Source organism: Coregonus lavaretus (assembly GCF_964263955.1).
Source record: "Coregonus lavaretus genome assembly, chromosome: 14".
NCBI classification, from domain to species: domain Eukaryota; kingdom Metazoa; phylum Chordata; class Actinopteri; order Salmoniformes; family Salmonidae; genus Coregonus; species Coregonus lavaretus.
Window position 1 is genome coordinate 38,976,675 of NC_140001.1, and position 24,765 is coordinate 39,001,439.

Consider the following 24,765-nt stretch of genomic DNA (forward strand, 5'->3'; position numbering starts at 1 on the left):
GAAAATAACATGGGACTCAGTGACTCCATGGATACTAACTGCTATAGTAACCAGTAATTGGTTTCAATACAGCAACTACAAATCACATATGTTTGAATATAGATTCAAAGGGTTTCCCAGGGCTGCTATACAGACAGTGATACTTGTGGAGAGCATCTCAAAGCTACATTGTGTATGGCCTCTTCCATTCGTTGAACATAACGTTTAGAAGTCCATGTAATAGGACATTTATCTAGCTTTCATTTATAATCGATGAAGCGAAACTCAGTGGCTCTTCTCATATCTACAGTTGAAGTCGGAAGTTTACATACACCTTAGCCAAATGCTTTTAAAATCAGTTTTTCACAACTCCTGACATTAAATCAGAGTAAAAATTCCCTGTCTTAGGTCAGTTAGATCACCACTTTATTTTAAGAATGTGAAATGTCAGAATAATAGTAGAGTGATTTATTTCAGCTTTTATTTCTTTCATCACATTCCCAGTGGGTCAGAAGTTTACATACACTCAATTAGTATCGGGTAGCCTTCCACAACCTTCCCACAATAAGTTGGATGAATTTTGGCACATTCCTCCTGACAGAGCTGGTGTAACTGAGTCAGGTTTGTAGGCCTCCTTGCTCGCACACGCTTTTTCAGTTCTGCCCACACATTTTCTATAGGATTGAGGTCAGGGCTTTGTGATGGGCACTCCAATACCCTGACTTTGTTGTCCTTAAGCCATTTAGGCACAACTTTGGAAGTATGCTTGGGGTCATTGTCCATTTGGAAGACCCATTTGCGACCAAGCTTTAACTTCCTGACTGATGTCTTGAGATGTTGCTTCAATATATCCACATAATTTTCCTTCCTCATGATGCCATCTATTTTGTGAAGTGCACCAGTCCCTCCTGCAGCAAAGCACCCCCACAGCATGATGCTGCCACCCCCGTGCTTCACGGTTGGGATGGTGTTATTTGGCTTGCAAGCGTTCCCCTTTTTCCTCCAAACATAACGATGGTCATTATGGCCAAACAGTTCTATTTTTGTTTCATCAGACCAGAGGACATTTCTCCAAAAAGTATGATCTTTGTCCCCATGTGCAGTTGCAAACCGTAGTCTGGCTTTTTTATGGTGGTTTTGGAGCAGTCGCTTCTTCCTTGGTGAGCGGCCTTTCAGGTTATGTCGATATAGGACTCGTTTTACTGTGGATATAGATACTTTTGTACCCGTTTCCTCCAGCATCTTCACAGGGTCCTTTGCTGTTGATCTGGGATTGATTTGCACTTTTCGCAACAAATTACGTTCATCTCTAGGAGACGGAACATGTCTCCTTCCTGAGCAGTATGATGGCTGCGTGGTCCCATGGTGTTTATACTTGCGTACTATTGTTTGTACAGATGAACGTGGTACCTTCAGGCGTTTGGAAATTGCTCCCAAGGATGAACCAGACTTGTGGAGGTCAACAATTTTTTTTCTGAGGTCTTGGCTGATTTCTTTTGATTTTCCCATGATGTCAAGCAAAGAGAAACTGAGTTTGAAGGTAGGCCTTGAAATACATCCACAGGTACACCTCCAATTGACTCAAATGATGTCAATTAGCCTATCAGAAGCATCTAAATCCATGATATAATGTTCTGGAATTTCCAAGCTATTTAAAGGCACAGTCAACTTAGTGTATGTAAACTTCTGACCCAGTGGAATTGTGATACAGTGAATTATAAGTTAAATAATCTGTAAACAATTGTTGGAAAAAGTACTTGTGTCATGCAGAAAGTAGATGTCCTAACCGACTTGCCAAAACTATAGTTTGTTAACAAGAAATTTGTGGAGTGGTTGAAAAACAAGTTTTAATGACTCCAACCTAAGTGTATGTAAACTTCCCACTTCAACTGTACATGTCAACAGTGTTTTAGTGTAAAGGTATGTGATAGAGTTGTTGTTACATGTGCATGACACTGTTTTGGAGATGTTTGACAACATGTAGAATTGGAATATAAGTAGCTGGCACACCATATACGGGTGGGAGTGGTGTTTTGCATTGCAGAGCAAGTTCTCTGTCTTCTCCAGTTTTCCATTAGTCCATAGATCTCCCAACTTAATTGGATTCCCATGGCTGTATATGCTTATTTTCTATCAGAATCCAGAAGGAGCTTTATCAAAACAAAGCCGCTGGTCGCTAAAAATACACAAAAAATAAACAAAATGGCAACTCCCACAGTCCATACAGGATGAAGTGGCGGAAATTAAGAGGAGATATTTTGTCACAGCAGGAAAGGAGAAGAACGTATCCACAGATGGTGTCTGTCAAAACTCAGGATGAACTTTACCTGTGTTTGTTTTCCTTACTGAAAGTGTTGCAAGAAGACAAAGCTCTTTGAAAAACTTGATACTAAGTGCGCAAATGTGAGGAATTGTACTCCAATACAGTCTGAGTTGGCATGTCAGCATCAATAAGGTCAAAAAGGTACTGGACTTTAGAAGTCCCTTTGTAGCAGGGTTATATAACCTACCAATGGATCCATTTCAAACAGCCAGATATGTCCAAACTGAGAAGCAACCGCTGTTCCTTTATTTAGACTACTCCTTTAGTTTCTAACAACCAGATACTTTATATGTACTTCCTCATGGAAGATGTACTTTTGGTCAACTCTGATTCAAGTGCTCTGTGAGTGGTTATAGAACCTAATGGTTTAAACCCCAGTGTTCTACCCCAGCACAATTCCAGTAGAAACTCCGCTCGCAGTGCAGTGAGTTCTATTTGAAATCTTCAAAAGATGGCTTATCTCTGAAGTTTGTGTGATTTTAAAAAAGAGGGAGATGATGAGCCGACCACTCAGATACATAACAGCCAGACTGTTATTGTGGGACAGGTTCGTTGCGATTTGGAATTGGAAAAGGAATTGGTCTGGAAGGAAATATACAGTGCATTCGGAAAGTATTAAGATCCGTTTACTTTTTCCACATTTTGTTACTTTACAGCCTTATTCTAAAATTGATAAAATTGTTTTTTCCCCTCATCAATCTACACACAGTATCCCATAATGACAAAGCAAAAACAGGGTTTTAGAAAATGTTGCTAATGTATTAAAAATAAAAATCTGATATGACATTTACATAAGTATTCAGACCCTTTACTCAGTACTTTGTTGAAGCACCTTTGGCAGCGATTACAGCCTAGAGTCTTCTTGGGTATGATGCTACAAGCTTGGCACACCTGTATTTGGGGAGTTTCTCCCATTCTTCTCTGCAGATCCTCTCAAGCTCTGTCAGGTTGGATGGGGAGCGTTGCTGCACAGCTATTTTCAGGTCTCTCCTGAGATGTTCGATCGGGTTCAAGTCCGGGCTCTGGCTTGGCCAATCAAGGACATTCAGAGACTTGTCCCGAAGCCACTCCTGCGTTGTCTTGGCTGTGTGCTTAGTGTCGTTGTCTTGTTGGAAGGTGAACCTTCGCCCCAGTCTGAGGTCCTGAGCAATCTGGAGCAGGTTTTCATCAAAGAGCTCTCTGTACTTTGCTCCGTTCATCTTTGCCTTGATCCTGACTAGTCTCCCAGTCCCTGCCGCTGAAAAACATCCCCACAGCATGATGCTGCCACCACCATGCTTCACCGTAGGGATTGTGCCAGGTTTCCTCCAGACGTGACGCTTGGCATTCAGGCCAAAAAGTTACATCTTAGTTTCATCATCCTTGGGGCAACAGCGACTGGTGAGGTTGTCTCTCTCTCTGGCGGGAGGTAAGCTTGGCTCATATGGTGTCGAGTAAAGATTAAACCATGTATTTAGATTGTAGGTAGGTAGGTATTGTAGTTAGGTATTGTAGGTAGTTTATCTAGGTAGTTATTGTAGGTAATTATTGTAGGTAAGTATTCGGCTGAGCCCGGTGAAGCACGAGGCTAGCTTACTCACTACCTGGCCAATAAAGCTAGCTAGCGGGTAGCTACTGGTAACTATTAGCAACTGTGGATAGTTGTTTCCAATGTTATTCCACGCTTAAGAGTACCTGTAATTATGCCAGCTAGCTACCTACCATTCAGCTGTTTTTTTAACCTCATTATCTGAAGCCTTAACGTTAGGTAGTTAGTAGCTACTGTACTTGAAATGTAGCTACCTGGATAGCTAACTAAACAATAGCTGGAACGACCTAGCGTTAATATTTGGAGACGCTTTCTCTCCGTTGGGACAGACGCGAACTGGCTGAATCGATTCAGTGGCTAGCTTTGCACTTAACTGGCTAACAGTAGCTACTAAGGATAAGCTATAACCTACATTTATTTTTGTTTTGTTTTTACATACTGGTAACCAGAGTCGTTCAAGGGAATTCGGGACATGGGTGACTAGCTAACGTTAACTTGGCTCTCTGTGTGTTCGTGCCGTGGGAGGAGGGGTTAGTTCGTTGGCAGAGAGCAATGGCTAGCTAGTATGCTAACTATTCTAGCTAACTAACTGGCTGAATAAGTTGACGACGTACTCACTCAAACTGTCAAAACTACCCCAAAACTTTACTCCACGTTAGACACGGACACGAATGATCTGCTGGGCGTGTTAACACACTGGTGGTTTGTTGTAACCGAGTATTGGTGCTAAACCGGACAACACCCTGTCGTTCTCTGCTAACATCAAAGCGGTGACCCGATCCTGCAGGTTCATGCTCTACAACATTCGCAGAGTACGACCCTACCTTACACAGAAAGCGGCACAGGTCCTAATCCAGGCACTTGTCATCTCCCGTCTGGATTACTGCAACTCGCTGTTGGCTGGGCTCCCTGCCTGTGCCATTAAACCCCTACAACTTATCCAGAACGCCGCAGCCCGTCTGGTGTTCGACCTTCCCAAGTTCTCTCATGTCACCCCGCTCCTCCGCACACTCCACTGGCTTCCAGTTGAGGCTCGCATCTACTACAAGACCATGGTGCTTGCCTACAGAGCTGTGAGGGGAACGGCACCTCCTTACCTTCAGGCTCTGATCAGACCCTACACCCAAACGAGGGCACTACGTTCATCCACGGGCACAGTACCCGCTCAGCCCAGTCAAAGCTATTTGCTGCTCTGGCACCCCAATGGTGGAACAAGCTCCCCCACGACGCCAGGACAGCGGAGTCATTGACCACCTTCCGGAGACACTTGAAACTCTACCTCTTTAAGGAATACCTGGAATAGTATAAAGTAATCCTTCTACCCCCCCTCCCCCACCCCCCCATAAAAAAAAGAAAAAAAAGTGGTTGTCCCACTTGCTATCATAAGTTGAATGCACCAATTTGTAAGTCGCTCTGGATAAGAGCGTCTGCTAAATGATGTAAATGTAAATCAGACCAGAGAATCTTGTTGCTCATGGTCTGAGAGTCTTTAGGTGCCTTTTTGGCAAACTCCAAGCGGGCTGTCATGTGCCTTTTACTGAGGAGTGGCTTCCGTCTGGCCACTCTACCATAAAGGCCTGATTGGTGGAGTGCTGCAGAGATGGTTGTCCATCTGGAAGGTTCTCCCATCTCCACAGAGGAACTTTAGAGCTCTGTCAGAGTGACCATCGGGTTCTTGGTCACCTCCCTGACCAAGGCCCTTCTCCCCCGATTGCTCAGTTTGGCCGGGCGGCCAGCTCTAGGAAGAGTCTTGGTGGTTCCAAACTTCTTCCATTTAAGAATGATGGAGACCACTGTGTTCTTGGGGTCCTTCAATGCTGCAGACATTTTTTGGTACCCTCCCCCAGATGTGCTCCAAGATGGCGTAGCAGTGCGGTCGTGTACTCTGTAGTGTGTCCGTGTAAATAGCCCGTTTTTTGTTGTTGTCTTTTTCATATATATTTCCCTATCACACTTTTCATCCTTCTACTAAATATACTTTCCTGCAACTCGCCTCACTCAATGTGGAATGGATTCTATTATTTACTTACCTTTTATCTAGAATCTCCAATTCAAACTAGCTAGCCAGCTAACTAGCTACTTGCTATTAGCCACCATTAGCGGTTTTCACCCAGAACATCAGATTTTCTGCTGGAATAACTGAATCACTGGACATTAACACCGGATCGCAACAAGCTAGCCGCAACCGAATGGATGTTGCTGTTGGCTAATCACCACTGCCCCCGAAGCAAGCACCAGTTAGTCTTGAGCTATCCTCGAACCAGGCCCATATCCCGGCTATCTACCTCTTTGTCTACCGGACGGGAGTAGCCAGCTAACTAGCTACTTGCTATTAGCCACCGTTAGCGGTTTTTCACCATTGTCCGTGGCCTGCACTACCTATCAGCCAGCTCTAGCCTGGACTATTATCGGCCAGTCTGCACTGTCTGCACAGCGGGTTATCGACCCAGAACATATTGGATTTTCTGCCGGAATCACTGAATCACTGGACCTTTAACACCAGATCATCGCAACTAGATAGTTGCAACTGAATGGATGTTGTTGTTGGCTAATCAGCCTTGAGCTAGCCTCGAGTCAGACCCATCTCCTGGCTATCTACCTCTGTCAACCGGACGGGACCTCCTAGTGTCAACACGGAGCCCCGATCCATCACGACTGGTCTGCCGACATAATCGTCTGTGGTTTCAACAGGCTTCCCGTTGCAACGACCACGAAGATCCATCTGCTAGTCCCAGCCCACTAGCACACACAATCAACAGCCGCGCATCCTGCTCGCCTGTGCTGTAGCACCAATTCGAACTGCTCTCGGACTCACATATTGCTGTTCACTGGACCTTATGATCACTCAGCTACACAGCTGATGCCTGCTGGACTGTTCCTTTACACAGTATCCTGTCCTGTTTATCTGTTTAGCCTCAGCCCAAACTTTAATCGCCATTACCAGTTGTTGTCTTAGCTCTCTCGAATAACACCTGTCATTGCTTTATGCCTCTCTCCCATGTCAATATGCCTTGCCTATTGCTGTTCCAGTTAGTTCTTATTATACAATATCACTGTAGAGCCCCAAGTCCCTCTCAAACTGCCTCAAATAGCTCCTTTGTTCCACCCCCCATACACGCGGAGACCGGCTCAATCGGTGCCTCCAGTGATGCTATCTTTTTCATTGTTACCCAACGCTTAGGTTTACCTCCACTGTACTCATATCCTTCCATATCCTTGTCTGTACATAATGCCCTGAATCTATTCTACAACGCCCGGATATCTGTCCCTTTTATTCTCTGTACCCAACGCACTAGAAGAACAGTTCTTAAAGCCTTTAGCCGTATCCTTATTATAGTCCTCCTCTGTTCCTCTGGTGATGTAGAGGTTAACCCAGGCCTTGCAGCCCCCAGTATCACTCCTACTCCCGAGGCGCTATCATTTGTTGACTTCTGTAACCGTAAAAGCCTTGGTTTTTTGCATGTTAACATCAGAAGCCTCCTCCCTAAGTTTGAGTTATTCACTGCGTTAGCACACTCCGCCAACCCTGATGTTCTAGCAGTGTCTGAATCCTGGCTTAGGAAGGCCACCAAAAATTCAGAAATGTCCATCCCCAACTACAACATTTTCCATCTAGATAGAACTGCCAAAGGGGGCGGAGTTGCAATCTACTGTAGAGATAGCATGCAGAGCTCTATCATACTATCCAGGTCTGTGCCAAAACAGTTTGAGCTCCTACTTCAAAAAATCCACCTTTCCAGAAATAAGTCTCTCACTGTTGCCACTTGCTACAGACCCCCCTCAGCCCCCAGCTGTGCCCTGGACACCATATGTAAATTGATTGCCCCCCATCTATCCTCAGAGTTTGTACTGCTTGGTGACCTAAACTGGGATATGCTTAACACCCCGGCCATCCTACAATCCAAACTAAATGCCCTCAATCTCACACAAATTATCAAGGAACCTACCAGGTACAACCCTAAATCCGTAAACATGGGCACCCTCATAGATATCATCCTGACTAACTTACCCTCTAAATACACCTCCGCTGTCTTCAACCATGATCTCAGCGATCACTGCCTTATTGCCTGCGTCCGTAACGGGTCCGTGGTCAAACGACCACCCCTCATCACTGTCAAACGCTCCCTAAAACACTTCAGCGAGCAGGCCTTCCTAATTGACCTGGCCCAGGTATCCTGGATGGATATCGATCTCATTCCGTCAGTAGAGGATGCATGGTTGTTCTTTAAAAGTGCTTTCCTCTCAATCTTAAATAAGCATGCCCCATTCAAAAAATACAGAACTAAGAACAGATATAGCCCCTGGTTTTCCTCAGACTTGACTGCCCTTTACCAGCACAAAAACATCCTGTGGTGTACTGCATTAGCATCGAATAGCCCCACGATATGCAACTTTTCAGGGAAGTTAGGAACCAATATACACAAGCAGTTAGGAAAGCAAAGGCTAGCTTTTTCAAACAGAAATGTGCATCCTGTAGCACTAACTCCAAAAAGTTTTGGGACACTGTAAATCCATTGAGAATAAGAGCACCTCCTCCCAGTGGAGAACAGGAGGGCTTCTTAAAGAAAAACTAACAGGTCTGTGAGAGCTGGAATTCTTACTGGTTGGTAGGTGATCAAATACTTATGTCATGCAATAAAATGCAAATGAATTACTTAAAAATCATACAATGTGATTTTCTGGATTTTTGTTTTATATTCCGTCTCTCACAGTTGAAGTGTACCTATGATAAAAATTACAGACCTCTACATGCTTTGTAAGTAGGAAAACCTGCAAAATCGGCAGTGCATCAAATACTTGTTCTCCCCACTGTACATCCATCCTGCCCTGCCTTTCGAAAGTTTTTGAAAGCCAAGTTAACAAACAGATCACCGACCATTTCGAATCCCACCGTACGTTCTCCGCTATGCAATCTGGTTTCCGAGCTGGTCATGGGTGCACCTCAGCCACGCTCAAGGTCCTAAACGATATTATAACCGCGATCGATAATAGACAGTACTGTGCAGCCGTCTTCATCGACCTGGCCAAGGCTTTAGACTCTGTCAACCACTGCATTCTTATTGGCAGACTAAATAGCCTTGGTTTCTCAAATGACTGCCTCGCCTGGTTCACCAACTACTTCTCAGATAGAGTTCAATGTGTCAAATCGGAGGGCCTGTTGTCTGGACCTCTGGCAGTGTCTATGGGGATGCCACAGGGTTCAATTCTCGGGCCGACTCTTTTCTCTGTGTATATCAATGATGTCACTCTTGCTGCTGGTGACTCTCAGATCCACCTCTATGCAGACGACATTATTTTGTATACATCTGGCCCTTCATTGGACACTGTGTTAACAGACCTCCAAACGAACTTCAATGCCATACAACACTCCTTCCGTAGCCTCCAACTGCTCTTAAACACTAGTAAAACTAAATGCATGTTCTTCAATCGAACGCTGCTGGCACCCGCCCACCCGACTATAATCACTACTCTCGGCAGGTCTGACCTAGAGTATGTGGACAACTACAAATACCTAGGTGTCTGGTTAGACTGTAAACTCTCCTTCCAGACTCCCATTAAGCATCTCCAATTCAAAGTTAAATCTAGAATCGGCTTCCTATTTCGCAACAAAGCCTCCTTCACTCATGCAGCCAAACATGCCCTCGTAAAACTGACTATCCTACCGATCCTTGACTTCGGCTATGTCATTTACAAAATAGCCTCCAACACTCTACTCAGCAAATTGGATGTAGTCTATCACAGTGCCATCTGTTTTGTCACCAAAGCCCCATATACTACCCACCACTGTGACCTGTACGCTCTTGTTGGCTGGTCCTCACTACATATTCGTCGCCAAACCCACTGGCTCCAGGTAATCTATAAATCACTGCTAGGCAAATCCCCGCCTTATCTTAGCTCATTGGTCACCATAGCAACACCCACCCGTAGTATGCACTCCAGCAGGTATATCTCACTGGTCATCCCCAAAGCCAACACCTCCTTTGGCCGCCATTCCTTCCAGTTCTCTGCTGCCAATGACTGGAACGAACTGCAAAAATCTCTGAAGCTGGAGACTCTTATCTCCCTCAATAACTTTAAGCATCAGTTGTCAGAGCACCTTACCGATCACTGCACCTGTACACAGCCCATCTGAAATTAGCCCACCCAACTACCTCATCCTCATATTGTTATTTATTTTGCTCATTTGCACCCCAGTATCTCTATTTGCACATCATCTATCATACCAGTGTTAATACTAAATTGTAATTATTTTGCACTATGGCCTATTTATTGCCTTACCTCCATAACTTGCTACATTTGGACACACTGTATATATATTTTCTGTTGTATTTTTGACTTTATGTTTTGTTTACCCCAAATGTAACTCTGTGTTGTTGTTTTTATCGCACTGCTTTGCTTTACCTTGGCCAGGTTGCAGTTGTAAATGAGAACTTGTTCTCAACTGGCTTACCTGGTTAAATAAAGGTGGAAAACATTTTATTAATAATATACAAAAATCTGTGCCTCGACACAATCCTGTCTTGGAGCTCTACAGACAATTCCTTCAACCTCATGGCTTGGTTTTTTTCTGACATGCACTGTCAACTGTGGGACCTTATATGGACAGGTGTGTGCCTTTCCAAGTCATGTCCAATCAATTGAATTGACCACAGGTTGACTCCAATCAAGTTGTAGAAACATCTCAAGGATGATTAATGGAAAACAGGATGCACCTGAGCTCAATTTCGAGTCTCATAACAAAGGGTCTGTAATTAAGGTATTTCTGTTTAGTAAATACATTTGCAGAAACATTTAAAAACCTGTTTTCGCTTTGTCGTTATGGGGTATTGTGTGTAGATTGCTGAGGAAAAATATTTATTTAATCCATTTTAGAATAAGGCTGTAACGTAACAAAATGTGGAAAAAGTCAAGGGGTTAGAATACTTTCCGAACGTACTGTAAGTGAATGTACAAAGATTGTACATGTTTGCCCTTTGAAATGGTTGAACAAGGAAACAGCTGACACAGAAAGTGTGGTTGTTATTAGTGCAAAGTTCATAATGACTAAACCTTATTTTGTTTACATCATTATTGATGATCAAACCCTGGTTTGTTATAAATCAGCAAGGTTTTCATTTTTCATGTTCTTCACATCAGCTCAAATTGAGTTAAAACCTGATTGTCTCGTCCTATTGCATAATTTTCTCATCACATTCAGGTTGACTTATTTGTGGATTTGTTTATTTTCATTTCACATCATAATGATAAATGCCTGATTTAGCACACCTGAGCCCAGAGGATCTAAACATTGTTTTTTTTATAGTGTGTGTAGCACAAGTCTCAGCCTGTCTTTGTATGAGACCGCAATTTGTCAGACTCCAAAACCTGATCCTTAACCGGTGAATACTGAACAGGAAATATATTGAGGGTTCCGGGTGAAGTGAACTGTAACAGATATTCAACTGACAAATCTCAAAGTCCATTGCTGAGAAAGTACCTCTGAATGCATTATATAATTACCACGATAATACAATGTAAATATTTTTTCTCTCACAAATAAGTTACAATTCATCTATTCTAAGTTTATTTGACGAATTTAATTAAATGTATATCCTTATCATAGCAGCATGACCCCAGTATATTGTATTGCTCACTATCTGAGTGAAGGGTGAGGTTTCACTCACTGAGGATAGATGGATGCAATCTGAGAGTCAACCACCACATTGGAGGAGATCACAGTTCCTGTAAAACTCATTGTGACCAGAATCCTGGAAGAGAAGGAGAGAGAGGACACTAATAGGGCTCCTTTTAAAGGCTCTCCCTTGCCAGAAACCTTTTTGGCAAGGCCCTCATTGGAGGACTTCACTCTACATCTGCAGTCCCTTAGATCTTGACGCATTTGCAAGGCCCTGCTCCTCGCAAATACACTTAGTGGCGACATTGGATATAGTGTGTGTGTGAGTAAGCGCACTTGTCATCCGTTCCCAACCTTTGGTAAAGTACTTACATTTGTTTTGAGCCATGCCACTAACAATTAGAACCGGCCCAAACAGTGGAAAGGCATCACAGCTGGCTTCAGGCTAAGACCGAGACGCCAGAGCTGTATCCAAATGATGACATTTGATCATATTAATAAAATAATGATTTCACAATAATTTAGTAAATTTGCATTTTACTACTTTACTGTACCAAGTTCACAAACAGCATATAGTGCATACAGTACATAAACACACCAGATTTATACATATTAAATTCAAATTCCCTGTTCTCATATTTGATTTTTTTAAAATCTGAAATGTTCTCTTTTGCCTATTGGTAAGTCACTGAGCATGTTAACTCTTAAACCAGGGTTCCCCAACTGGCTGGCTGAATTTGGCCTGTCGGTGGTTTTATTTGGCCCCCAAGTTTTCTGAGCCAATAAAAATAAAAACGTTAAAGAGTGTTGGACATGAAAGACTAAAAACACCAGGAAATCAGCTCCAAGTTATTTTAATTTAGGAAATCTGTTCCCAAGTATTCCCATCATAATAGAAAGATGTGATTGTATACAAATGTAAGCAAGGTTTGACATTCTTATGTTTTAGTCAACTATTATATCTGTTTGGGCTTCTTGCAGTCAATTTGCAGTCTACAAATTATTTGTAATTATGTTTCGGCCCCCCGACCATCCGCTCAAGAAAACAATCGACCCACGACTGAATCTAGTTGATGATCCCTGTCTTAAACAATTTCAGGGTGTCTGGAAGCTGCTGAATTTATGGCTATAGCTGTTGTTTTATCCTGTCTGTCAGGGGAACCCTTCTACCAGACCCAGTTCCGCATGTCCACTGTTTGTTGTAAGGTTCCTATGCTTCCCATTGGCTGAGAGACATTTACCTCACTCATTCAGTTACAGACCTGATGGGAGGGAAGCCATTTTGAATATGATTCCCATAACAAATACAGTTTCACATCTGTAAAACAGTTATTGTTCTTCTGGGGCACCGCAATTAAAAACAGAGCAAACGCACAGTTGGGATTTGGGAAGACTGGGGTCAGTGTTGGCTTGCCCTCGGCATGGCCAGGGTTTGTTATGGGATGCTGGGCACTCCCATATAGAGGATCAGGACACGCCCATAGGCACTAAGATATCGGTGGTGTTCCTGCCTGACTACATTGCAGACTTTGCATTGCATCAACCAATGGTTGTGTGCCACGTCATCGACTGGCAGCAGGCAGGTTGCTATATCATATAATGTGGTTAGCTGATATGTTAAACATCTATCCAGGCGTTGTGAGAACTGGCAGGTGTCTGCAATGTAGTCAGGAACGCCACTATCAACATGATGAGTATTATTGACAAGGTTTCAACCATTGCCTGGTCTTCATCTCTCTACATTAGATTTGTCTTTGATTTTTCTACCCACCACCTGCGAAAGAGGCCTTATGCACGTCACTAAAGGCTTATAATCTCTACCATCCCATAGTTTCTGGTCTCTGTCATGTATATTGCTATGATAATCATGACATGGTCTGGTGTCCTGTTCATCTATAGGTGACAGCAGACGTGCCCTGATGTTGAACAGCCAATTGGCCCCCAGGAGACACAGGACAGAATTCATGTTGATGTGAGTTGTGTTGACTTAAAGCAGTTTCACGTTTCTATATGTTACTGTAATGTATTGCACAGCACAGAACTGCATCTTATGGGAAGTTACTGACAGTATATGGCCATAATACAGTAGAATGAAAGGAAGTGTAGAATGGATGGAAGTGTGGCCACTAGCTCAAACCTTGAAACCTAATAGTTTATGAATTTGCTCGTCAACTATATACCTATTTTTGTCCATTAAGCGTCTAGTGGCTCTTTATCTTATGAAAGGAAGAGGCATAAACATGTTTGGTAAAAGTGCAATCAGACATGGGTCAAGTACAAGACAATTAGTGCAGTGAAGAAGCCCATAATGTCTTTGGAAGGACTCCATGCAACATGTTTTGATCAATTACAGTCTATCTGCTTTCTCCACCACCCTGTTGAGATTTCTCATGTTGAGGTTGGTTGCTCTCACACTCTCTGTGTTGATATCCCATTCTCTGCATATTTGCTTTAGCCACTGCATTGCTTGTTCAATCTTAATAATGTCAAATACCATGTATGTTTGTGGTTTTATGATAGAAGCTGGCTCAGCTAGATTATATCCTGGGAAGTCTACTTTATGCCCATCACAATATATGTGTGTGTGTGTGTGCGTGCGCGTCTGTCCACATGCGTGCGTGCAGTTACGTGTGCCGTTATGTGTACGTGTGTGTGTGTGCGCGCACTCATGTACTGTTACCAACAAGAAGATCTGGGATTATTTTGCTTGTTTGAACTTGAACTCATTGTTAACAGCCTTGGGCCCAAGTTCGTTAGGGATTGTTTACCCAATTATACTTGTGTAAACTTGGAAAGCAGTGGCCTCTACCTTTCAGTAGCATCTGTGTGCTAATAGGTGTCATAATATGACCTCTGAACTCTGTCACAAATCTGAATGTGAAAACCCTCCTGCTTACATAAATGATTTTAGCTTGTTCTTAGATGACATGTAGTTTAATAACACACACACACACACACACACACACACACACACTGCCTGAGACACTGACCTATGTGCGTGTTGTTTTGCACACATTCACGGTCTCATTGATGGTCCAAAGGAAATGGAGTCATGCACTTATCTTTGAGGCCAAAATGTGGGTCTCAATAACTGTTAATCCATTTAATTCCTTTTCAGAATGTATTGCTTACATTAATATTCTATAGGGTGGATATAACGCAAGCACATTTAATTTATAATGAAAAACATCTGTAATTTTAAGCCTTTTACAGATATACCGGAACATAATAGTTTAGAACTGATATGCCATATTTATGTTATGCTGATGTAACATTTCATGACATGATTGAATAACTTGCATCTTCTCACAGAGAAGAAATTGCATAGGTCACAAAATTATGACAATGACAACACTGCGGTGGGTCACTGATAATCTGATCAACTTTCAAAACTGGCACCAGTTATAGAAATACATATACAGAGTTTGGCTAACTATCCTGCATGTTGGCACAACTCATTCCATGTTGGCACAACTCATTAGATGTTGGCACAACTCATTAGATGTTGGCACAACTCATTAGATGTTGGCACAACTCATTAGATGTTGGCACAACTCATTAGATGTTGGCACAACTCCTTCCATGTTGGCACAACTCATTCCATGACCAAGGCATGCTAAAAAGCATTCTAATTTGCAATTTGTCATACTTCTCACCTGAAGGACAAACACATGGATAATTTTTATTACACACATATTATTGTACTATAACTCTCTAAAGCTATTCTGTGATGCAAAACAGTCAAATGAAGTGTATCTCCCTGAACAGCAAAGCTTCTACAGACACAGGTGTTTGTGAGAGCTGATTTTTTCTTGGTGTTATCATGGCAATCATGGCACATTATTTCAGGCCCCATGCTACATTCCTTTCAATTAATCATAATAACGCAATTATTTTAGCTTACTGGAGACCTGGGCTTTAAATACAAAGTTGACTCAATTGTTGAAAGAAGCTAGTGATTAAACTGTTGAGCTATAGTGTACAGTCATTGGCCTTTAGGCCGTGGAGACAGCCTTCCACCAACCAAATAAGTCCCTTAGGAGAACAGAAGCTGTCTACCTCAGAGAAGGCATCTTAGGCAGTCTGAAGACAGTCCCTTCAATGTACACTACCAGTCAAAAGTTTTAGAACACCAACTCATTCAAGGGTTTTTATTTATTTTTACAATTTTCTACATTGTAGAATAATAGTGAAGACATCACAACTATGAAATAACACATATGGAATCATGTAGTAACCAAAAAAGTGTTAAACAAATCAAAATATATTTTATATTTGAGATTCTTCACATAGCCACCCTTTGCCTTGATGACAGCTTTGCACACTCTTGGCATTCTCTCAACCAGCTTCACCTGGAATGCTATTCCAACAGTCTTGAAGGAGTTCCCACATATGCTGAGCACTTGTTGGATGCTTTTCCTTCACTCTGCGGTCCGACTCATCCCAAACCATATCAATTTGGTTGAGGGCGGGGGATTGTAGTGGCCAGGTCATCTGATGCAGCACTCCATCACTCCCCTTCTTGGTAAAATAGCCCTTACACAGCCTGGAGGTGTGTTGGGTCATTGTCCTGTTGAAAAACAAATGAGAGTCCCACTAAGCCCAAACCAGATAGGATGGCGTATTGCTGCAGAATGCTGTGGTAGCCATGCTGGTTAAGTGTGCCTTGAATTCTAAATAGATCACAGACAGTGTCACCAGCAAAGCACCCCCACACTATAACACCTCCTCCTCCATGCTTTACGGTGGGAAATACACATGCGGAGATAATCCGTTCACCCACACCACGTCTCACAAAGACACGGCGGTTGGAACCAAAAATCTCAAATCTGGACTCCAGACCAAAGGACACATTTTCACTGGTCTAATGTCCATTGCTCGTATTTCTTGGCCCAAGCAAGTCTCTTCTTATTATTGGTGTCCTTTAGTAGTGGTTTCTTTGCAGCAAATCGACCATGAAGGCCTGATTCACACAGTCTCCTCTGAACAGTTGATGTTGAGATCTGTCTGTTACTTAAACTCTGTGAAGCATTTATTTGGTCTGCAATTTCTGAGGCTGGTAACTCTAATGAACTTATCCTCTGCAGTATAGGTAACTCTGGGTCTTCCATTCCTGTGGCGGTCCTCATGAGAGTTTCATAATAGCGCTTGATGTTTTTTGCGACTGCACTTGAAGAAACTTTCAAAGTTCTTGAAATTTTCCGGATTGACTGACCTTCATGTCTTAAAGTAATGATGGACTGTCGTTTGTCTTTGCTTATTTTAGCTGTTCTTGCCATAATATGGACTTGGTCTTTTACCAAATAGGGCTATCTTCTGTATACCCCCCTACCTTATCACAACACAACTGATTGGCTCAAACGTATTAACAAGGCACACCTGTTAATTGAAATGCATTCCAGGTGACTACCTCATGAAGCTAGTTGAAAAGCAAAGCTGTCATCAAGGCAAAGGGTGACTATTTGAAGAATCTCAAATATAAAATATATTTTGATTTGTTTAACACTTTTTTGGTTACTACATGATTCCATATGTGTTATTTCATAGTTTTGATGTCTTCACTATTATTCTACAATGTAGAAAATAGTAAAAATAAAGAAAAACCCTTGAATGAGTAGGTGTTCTAAAACTTTTGACCGGTAGTTTAAGTGTGGCATCCCTCTGACTCACAGAAACCTCACAATAATATGAGGACTGAGGAGTACTAGAGTAGCTGTTGAGGAAGTAACTGCTTATGGGAATCCAAATAAACAAGACTTATATGCATTTCTCCTGTACTGTCTCATTGCTTCGCGACACATGAAGAGCCTGGTCTTTCACACACAATTGAGTGGTCTTTCCTGCCGCACCAGAGAGGTCCCTGGTTAGATTTGGCGCCTCTCTGCTCCCGTCCTCTGTATTGCTCTGCTCTGATGAATAAGAACTTCGGGGGTCTTGGACAGAGGAAGTGCGGAACCCAAACTGCTCTCCTGTGTGATGGCAGCTTCCTGTGTACGTCTCACTTCCCTCGGCCAGGTAGAGAAGGGTCTGAGAGGTGCTGGAAACTTCCCTCAGCTCGCGGGACACCAGTGAGGGTGACTCTCTAGAGGAGATGAAGGAGGGGAGCTGGTGTGCATCCATGCAGTGGCAGTTCTGTCTCTGCTGCCTCGATGCTCCTATCTTACAGAACAGACACTTGATCTGCTCAATGAGCTTGAGGAGCATGGCCTTGCGGAGGAGGATGTAGATCCAGGGGTCCAGGATGGGGTTGAAGGAAGCGAAGCGGATTGCCCGCAGATCTGGGTTCTTTTCCAGTCTCAGCTCCACAGGAGTCTTATACAGCTGGTTCAGAAACACCTGCACCTGCAAGGGAGAGATAATTAATGGAATTGAATAACTTTATTTTGCCCAGCTGAATTGAATTGACATTGATATTTATGTTTTATACAGCTTGCTGACACCTGCAAGGTAAATTGAATTGAATCTGATTGAAGTGTGTGTGTGTGTGTGTGTACGTGTGCGCGTGCGCGCGTGCTTGTGCTCGTGATGCATTGCCAAATTGCTCAACAAATCACGACTAACCATTTTAAAGATCTAGTTGTCTGAATGCACACCTGTCCTTATGGAGACTGATTTGAGCAGTGTACAAAGCAGAATATGCAATATAGGCCTACACTACTATGCGCATAAGCTATGAGTAAACTATTCTAATGTCATGTTGGGACTATTAACAACTCATGGAGGAAACAACTAAATCTTTTTTAAATTCACAACGATGTACAGGCGTAAAATATAAAATCGTGTGTAAATGTGAATATTGTGCGTAAATAATTAAAATGGTATTTGTGCTAATAGGAAAAGGAGTAAAATGTTTCACAAAGTGAGAAGACAAACGTACAACTAGTGGAATTGAGCATATGAGCACCACCGCTGAGGTGCAGATGAGTACAATCACCATCTGGATCTCCGCGCCTGCCAGATGCCCGAAGTTGCGTCTCCTTCTTGGGTCTGTGTTCCGCCCTGGGTCTGTCCCCAAGGACATCCTCCGAACGAACTGCCGGTGCATCCGGATCAAAGCCCCGCACACCAGAACGTTACAGATCACCGTGGCCAGAATTAGAATCGAACTGAACCCCGCGTACATGTAAGAAAAGGCGGCATCAGTACTCACGTTGCTCCGCCAATCTATGAAGCACCAGGTTTGTGGGTACTGCTTTTTGACTTGTCCCAGACCCATGCTAGGCAGAGCGCAGAAAAGCGCGTTTGAGATGTAGATAGCCAGAAGAGTCAACCCCGCCAGTCTCTGATCCACATAGTCGTTGTAAAAATACGCATGATTTATCGCCAAGTATCTCTCCACGGACATTGCGCATATTATGCTGAGCCCCGCTAAAGAGAAGAAGAGGAGGATGAATCCGAAATACTGGCAGAGTGGGTCCCCACCTGGCCAAGATCCTTTCACGTAAGTGGCGATGGTGACTGGACTGGCCAGGAGGGTCCCCAAAAGGTCCGTAACAGCCAGACCGCAAACCAGCGTGTAGAACGTGGTCTCCTTATGCTCTTTCCTGGACTTGCAGAGCACCACGATGGCGATGACATTTCCCACCACTCCGAAAATAAACATGATGGAAGGTATAGTCGGGACCATGGTCCTCCCGGTCACAGTATTGTTACTCATTTTAGTATGTCCAGAATTTTAAAATAGAAAATACTTCATTCACATTATAAGCTATCCTTCATTTTTTACAAGGAAAGAATACTGTAGATGCTTTAGGCCTATTATCTACATAAATTAAAGTTATCAAACATGATTGAAATATTCATGCTGAATGTGTGCTGAACCGATCTACTCACAACTGAAGTTAGAACGCCTTTAAAACGGTTGTTTAAGAGTTCAGTTGATTTTGCCGAAGTATCTGTAAGGGACAGTTCGAAAATTACTTTGGGGGTGGGGGTGGGGGGGGGGGGGGGGGGGGGGGGGGTCTTAACTTTTCTTTGCTTTGGGGAGGGCTGTGTAGTTTATTTGGAGGCACAGGGGAGGGTAGTACGTTTTTTTCCTGGTTTACATTCACTCTTTTTCAGGTTTTACTATATTATTTATTCCATCCTAGACAAATTTCCTAATCTGCTTGCATTCGCCTCCCCTATCAAGGTGTTTTGGAACTTCCCATATGCACTATGCTTTTCCACTTGCTAACTATACGTCAGGTCAATATAGTCTACCAATCTAACTGTCTATTCATTGTGACAATAGTGGTAGGTGGATCGTTTGTCCAGATCTGCAATAGGCTAACTAGCAATCATACCACACATAAAATCATTCAAAGATGCACCAATTTTCAATATAAATCCACAATAACAAGGGATAATAGCTGATAGGCAGTGAAGAGGCCAGGTGAGTCAATGCACATGAGACATGCAGTACAAAAAGCTCCCCTATTGATCTTGTTTAGGGACAATACAATTATCTAGACTAGCCTACAACACCACAATGCAATTCATAATTGCATTATTGTTTTTAAGTGAGTACAACATGATATGTTAGGCTGTAAACTGCAGTGAAAATGTCATTTGAATAACGGTGCAAAAAATGGCAGAATGTGAAGTACAACATAGAACAAATTGCAGTGAACGTTTAAAAGGAGAGGAAGTGCAGTGAACGTTTAAAAGGAGAGAAAGTGCAGTGAACGTTTAAAAGGAGAGGAAGTCCAGTGCGATGGTGTGATCAACTATGACGGATGATAATGAATCAATATATTATTGCACTGATGTATTGCGGACACAGGACAGGCAGAGAGATGAGCACATTGAAAAATACCATCCTAACATTGAGTCCTGCCCCCCGGCCCTGCCCCCTTCTTTTGCGCTCGGTCGGGACCACCATTTGGACTGGTCTAAATTGCTGGTTAGGGCATTGGGTGGGGGTATTCCGATGAGTTGGTTCTGGGGCTGTTGGAACCAAATCTGATTATTGTCTGTTGTATTTAATTTGAGCTTTAGAAGTAGTCAGTACCTCTTAGAAGTAGTTTGCTGCTTAAAGTAAAAATCCACAAAAAAACGACATATTGGTATTTTTTAAAATTAGTCTTCTGTTGATACAGTCCAAAAATGTTTTGCATATGTCAGCAGTCAGGTTTTCAAGATATTGGACTTTCAAGAAGCAAATTGTCACCTGCCACATAAATCAAATCAAATCAAATTTTATTGGTCACATACACGTGTTTAGCAGATGTTATTGCGGGTGTAGCGAAATGCTTGTTTCTAGCTCCAACAGTGCAGTATATCTAACAACTAATATCTACCAATTTCACAACATATACCCAATACAAAGGAGATGATTGTGGACTACAGGGAAAAAAAAGAGGACTGAGCACGCCCCCATTCTCATCGACGGGGCTGTAGTGGAACAGGTTGAGAGCTTCAAGTTCCTTGGTGTCCACATCACCAACGAACTATCATGGTCCAAACACACCAAGACAGTCGTGAAGAGGGCACGACAAAGCCTATTCCCCCTCAGGAGACTAAAAAGATTTGGCATGGGTCCTCAGATCCTCAAAAAATTCTACAGCTGCACCATCGAGAGCATCCTGACTGGTTGCATCACCGCCTGGTATGGCAACTGCTTGGCCTCCGACCGCAAGGCACTACAGAGGGTAGTGCGTACGGCCCAGTACATCACTGGGGCAAAGCTTCCTGCCATCCAGGACCTCTATACCAGGCGGTGTCAGAGGAAGGCCCTCAAAATTGTCAAAGACTCCAGCCACCCTAGTCATAGACTGTTCTCTCTGCTACCGCACGGCAAGCGGTACCGGAGTGCCAAGTCTAGGTCCAAAAGACTTCTCAACAGCTTCTACCCCCAAGCCATAAGACTCCTGAACAGCTAATCATGGCTACCCGGACTATTTGCACTGCCCCCCCACCCCATCCTTTTTACGCTGCTGCTACTCTGTTAAGTATTTATGCATAGTCACTTTAACTCTACCCACATGTACATATTACCTCAACTACCTCAACTAGCCGGTGCCCCCGCACATTGACTCTGCAACGGTACCCCCCTGTATATATAGCCTCCCTACTGTCACTTTATTTTACTTCTGCTCTCTTTTTTCTCAACACTTTTTTTGTTGTTGTTTTATTTTTACTTTTTTTGTTTAAAATAAATGCACTGTTGGTTAAGGGCTGTAAGTAAGCATTTCATTGTAATGTCTGCACCTGTTGTATTCGGCGCATGTGACCAATAAAATTTGATTTGATTTGATACACACAAATCTAAATAAAGCAATGGAATTAAGAATATATAAATAAATATATGGACGAGCAATGTCAGAGCGGCATCGACTAAGATGCAGTAGAATAGTATAGAATACAGTAATACAAGATATGTAAACATTATTAAAGTGACTAGTGTTCCATTTATTAAAGTGGCCAGTGATTTCTAATCTATGTATATAGGCAGCAGCCTCTAATGTGCTAGTGAAGGCTATTTAACAGTCTGATGGCCTTGAGATAGAAGCAGTTTTTCAGTCTCTCGGTCACAGCTTTGATGCACCTGTACTAACCTCGCCTTCTGGATGATAGCGGGGTGAACAGGCAGTGGCTCGGGTGGTTGTGGTCCTTGATTATATATTTGGCCTTCCTGTGACATCAGGTGCTGTAGGTGTCCTGGAGGGCTGGTAGTTTGCCCCCGGTGATGCGTTGGGCAGACCGCAACACCCTCTGGAGAGCCCTGCGGTTGCGGGCGGTGCAGTCGCCGTACCAGGCGGTGATATAGTTGAGGAACAGCGAAGTGGAGGTGTTGTTTCCTACCTTCACCACCTGGGGGCGGCCCGTCAGGAAGTCCAGGACCCAGTTGCACAAGGTGGGGTTCAAACCCAGGGCCTCAAGCTTAATGATGAGCTTGGAGGGTACTATGGTGTTGAATGCTGAGCTATAGGAAATGAACAGCATTCTTACATAGGTATTCCTCTTGTCCAGATGGGATAGGGCAGTGTGCAGTGTGATGGCGATTGCATCGTCTGTGGATCTATTGGGGTGGTAAGCAAATTGAAGTGGGTCTAGGGTGGCAGGTAAGGTAGAGGTGATATGATCCTTGACTAGTCTCTCAAAGCACTTCATGATGACAGACGTGAGTTCCATGGGCGATAGTCATTTAGTTCAGTTACCGTTGCTTTCTTGGGTACAGGGACAATGGTGGCCATCTTGAGCATGTGGGGACAGCAGACTGGGATAGGGAGAGATTTAATATGTCCGTAAACACCAGCCAGCTGGTCTGCGCATGCTCTGAGGATGCGGCTAGGGATGCCATCTGGGCCGGCAGCCTTGCGAGGGTTAACACGCTTAAATGTCTTACTCACGTCGGCCACGGAGAAGGAGAGCCCACAGTCCTTGGTAGCGGGCCACGTCGGTGGCACTGTATTATCCTCAAAGTGGGCGAAGAAGGTGTTTGGCTTGTCCGGAAGCAAGATGTCGGTGTCTGCGACGTGGCTGGTTTTCCTTTTGTAGTCCGTGATTGTGTGTAGACCCTGACACATGCGTCTTGTGTCTGAGCCGTTGAATTGCGACTCCACTTTGTCCCTATGCTGATGTTTTGCCTGTTTGATTGACATTTGATTGACAGAGGGAACAACTATACTGTTTGTATTCTGCCATATTCCCAGTCACCTTGCCATGGTTAAATTTGGGGGTTCACACTTTCAGTTTTGCGCGAATGCTGCCATCTATCCACGGTTTCTGGTTAGGGTAGGTTTTAATAGTCACAGTGGGCACAACATCTCCTATACACTTCCTGATAAACTCAGTCACCGTATCAGTATATACGTCGATGTTATTCTCTGAAGCTACCCGGAACACATCCCAGTCCGTGTGATCAAAACAATCTTGAAGCGTGGATTCCGATTGGTCAGACCAGCGTTGAATAGTCCTTCGCACGAGTACTTCCTGTTTGAGTTTCTTCCTATAGGAAGGGAGGAGAAAAATTGAGTCGTGGTCAGATTTGCCGAAAGGAGGGCGGGGGAGGGCCTTGTATGCATCCCGGAAGTTGGAGTAGCAGTGGTCGAGTGTTTTAGCAGCGCGAGTACTACAGTCGATGTGTTGATAGAACTTCGGGAGCCTTTTCCTCAAATTTGCTTTGTTAAAATCCCCAGCTACAATAAATGCAGCCTCAGGATATGTGGTTTCCAGTCTGCATAAAATCCAGTGAAGTTCTTTGAGGGCCGTCGTGGTATCAACTTGAGGGGGAATATACACGGCCGTGACTATAACCGAAGAAAATTCTCTTGGGAGATAATATGGTCGGCATTTGATTGTGAGGGATTCTAGGTCGGGTGAACAAAAGGACTTGAGTTCCTGTATGTTATCACAATTACACCATGAGTCGTTAATCATAAAACATACACCTCTGCCCTTCTGCTTCCCGGAGAGATATTTATTCCTGTCTGCGCGATGAACTGAGAACCCAACTGGCTGGACCGACTCGGACAGTATATCCCGAGAGAGCCATGTTTCCGTGAAACAGAGTATATTACAATCCCTGATGTCTCTCTGGAAAGAAACCCTCGCCCTGAGCTCGTCAACTTTATTATCCAGAGACTGAACATTATCGAGTAATATACTCGGAAGCGGTGGGTGGTGTGCACGCCTCCTAAGTCGGACTAGAAGACCGCTCAGAGTACCTCTCCTCCGGCATTGTTTTAGGTCGGCCTCTGGAATCAGTTCAATTGCCCAGGGGGGTGCAAACAAAGGATCCGCTTCGGGAAAGTCATATTCCTGGTCGTAATGCTGGTAGTGCTGGTGAGTTACCACCGCTCTGATATCCAATAGTTATTACCGGCTGTGTGTAATAACACAAACAATATTTTGGGCTAATAACATCAGAAATAATACATAAAAAAACAAAATACTGCAAAGTTTCCTAAGAGCTAGAAGCAAGGCAGCCCTCTCTGTCGGCACCCTTTTCGTTTACATGCTAGTCGGAACTAGGAAACTCTGAAATGTCTGACTCGTTAATAGGTTGTAGTTATACACGTGCCGCGTTCAACCAGTTAGCATGTTAGACATTTCAGAGTTCCGACTAGCACATGAATGCGGCAAAATAAATCTACACAGTGGATTGCCTCAAGTGGTGAAATGAAAACTCATGAATTAGCAATAATAGTTTGATACATTTAATCAATTGCCTAGTATTAAATGTGCCCACCTAGGCAATTTACTTGTATGTTTTTGCAAAAAATATACATATTTTTAATATTAGTAGCCTAAGTCCAGCATGTAGCCTACCTTCCTTTCAGACTTTAGGTTACAGATTAAGGTTCCAGTGAATCCTTCCTGGAGAAATTAAGAAGT

The 24,765-nt window shown here is 43.4% G+C and overlaps 1 protein-coding gene across 1 annotated transcript; it reads right to left on the reverse strand.

Annotated features, from left to right (window-relative positions):
- Positions 1-17,202: 17,202 nt before the first annotated feature.
- Positions 17,203-19,102, reverse strand: LOC311141074 (prostaglandin E2 receptor EP4 subtype-like; the record flags this gene model as incomplete). Its single annotated transcript, XM_084176351.1, has 2 exons — positions 17,203-17,787; positions 18,323-19,102. The coding sequence occupies 2 exons, from the start codon at positions 19,100-19,102 to the stop codon at positions 17,203-17,205; spliced, it is 1,365 nt and encodes a 454-aa protein (XP_084032477.1).
- Positions 19,103-24,765: the final 5,663 nt, after the last annotated feature.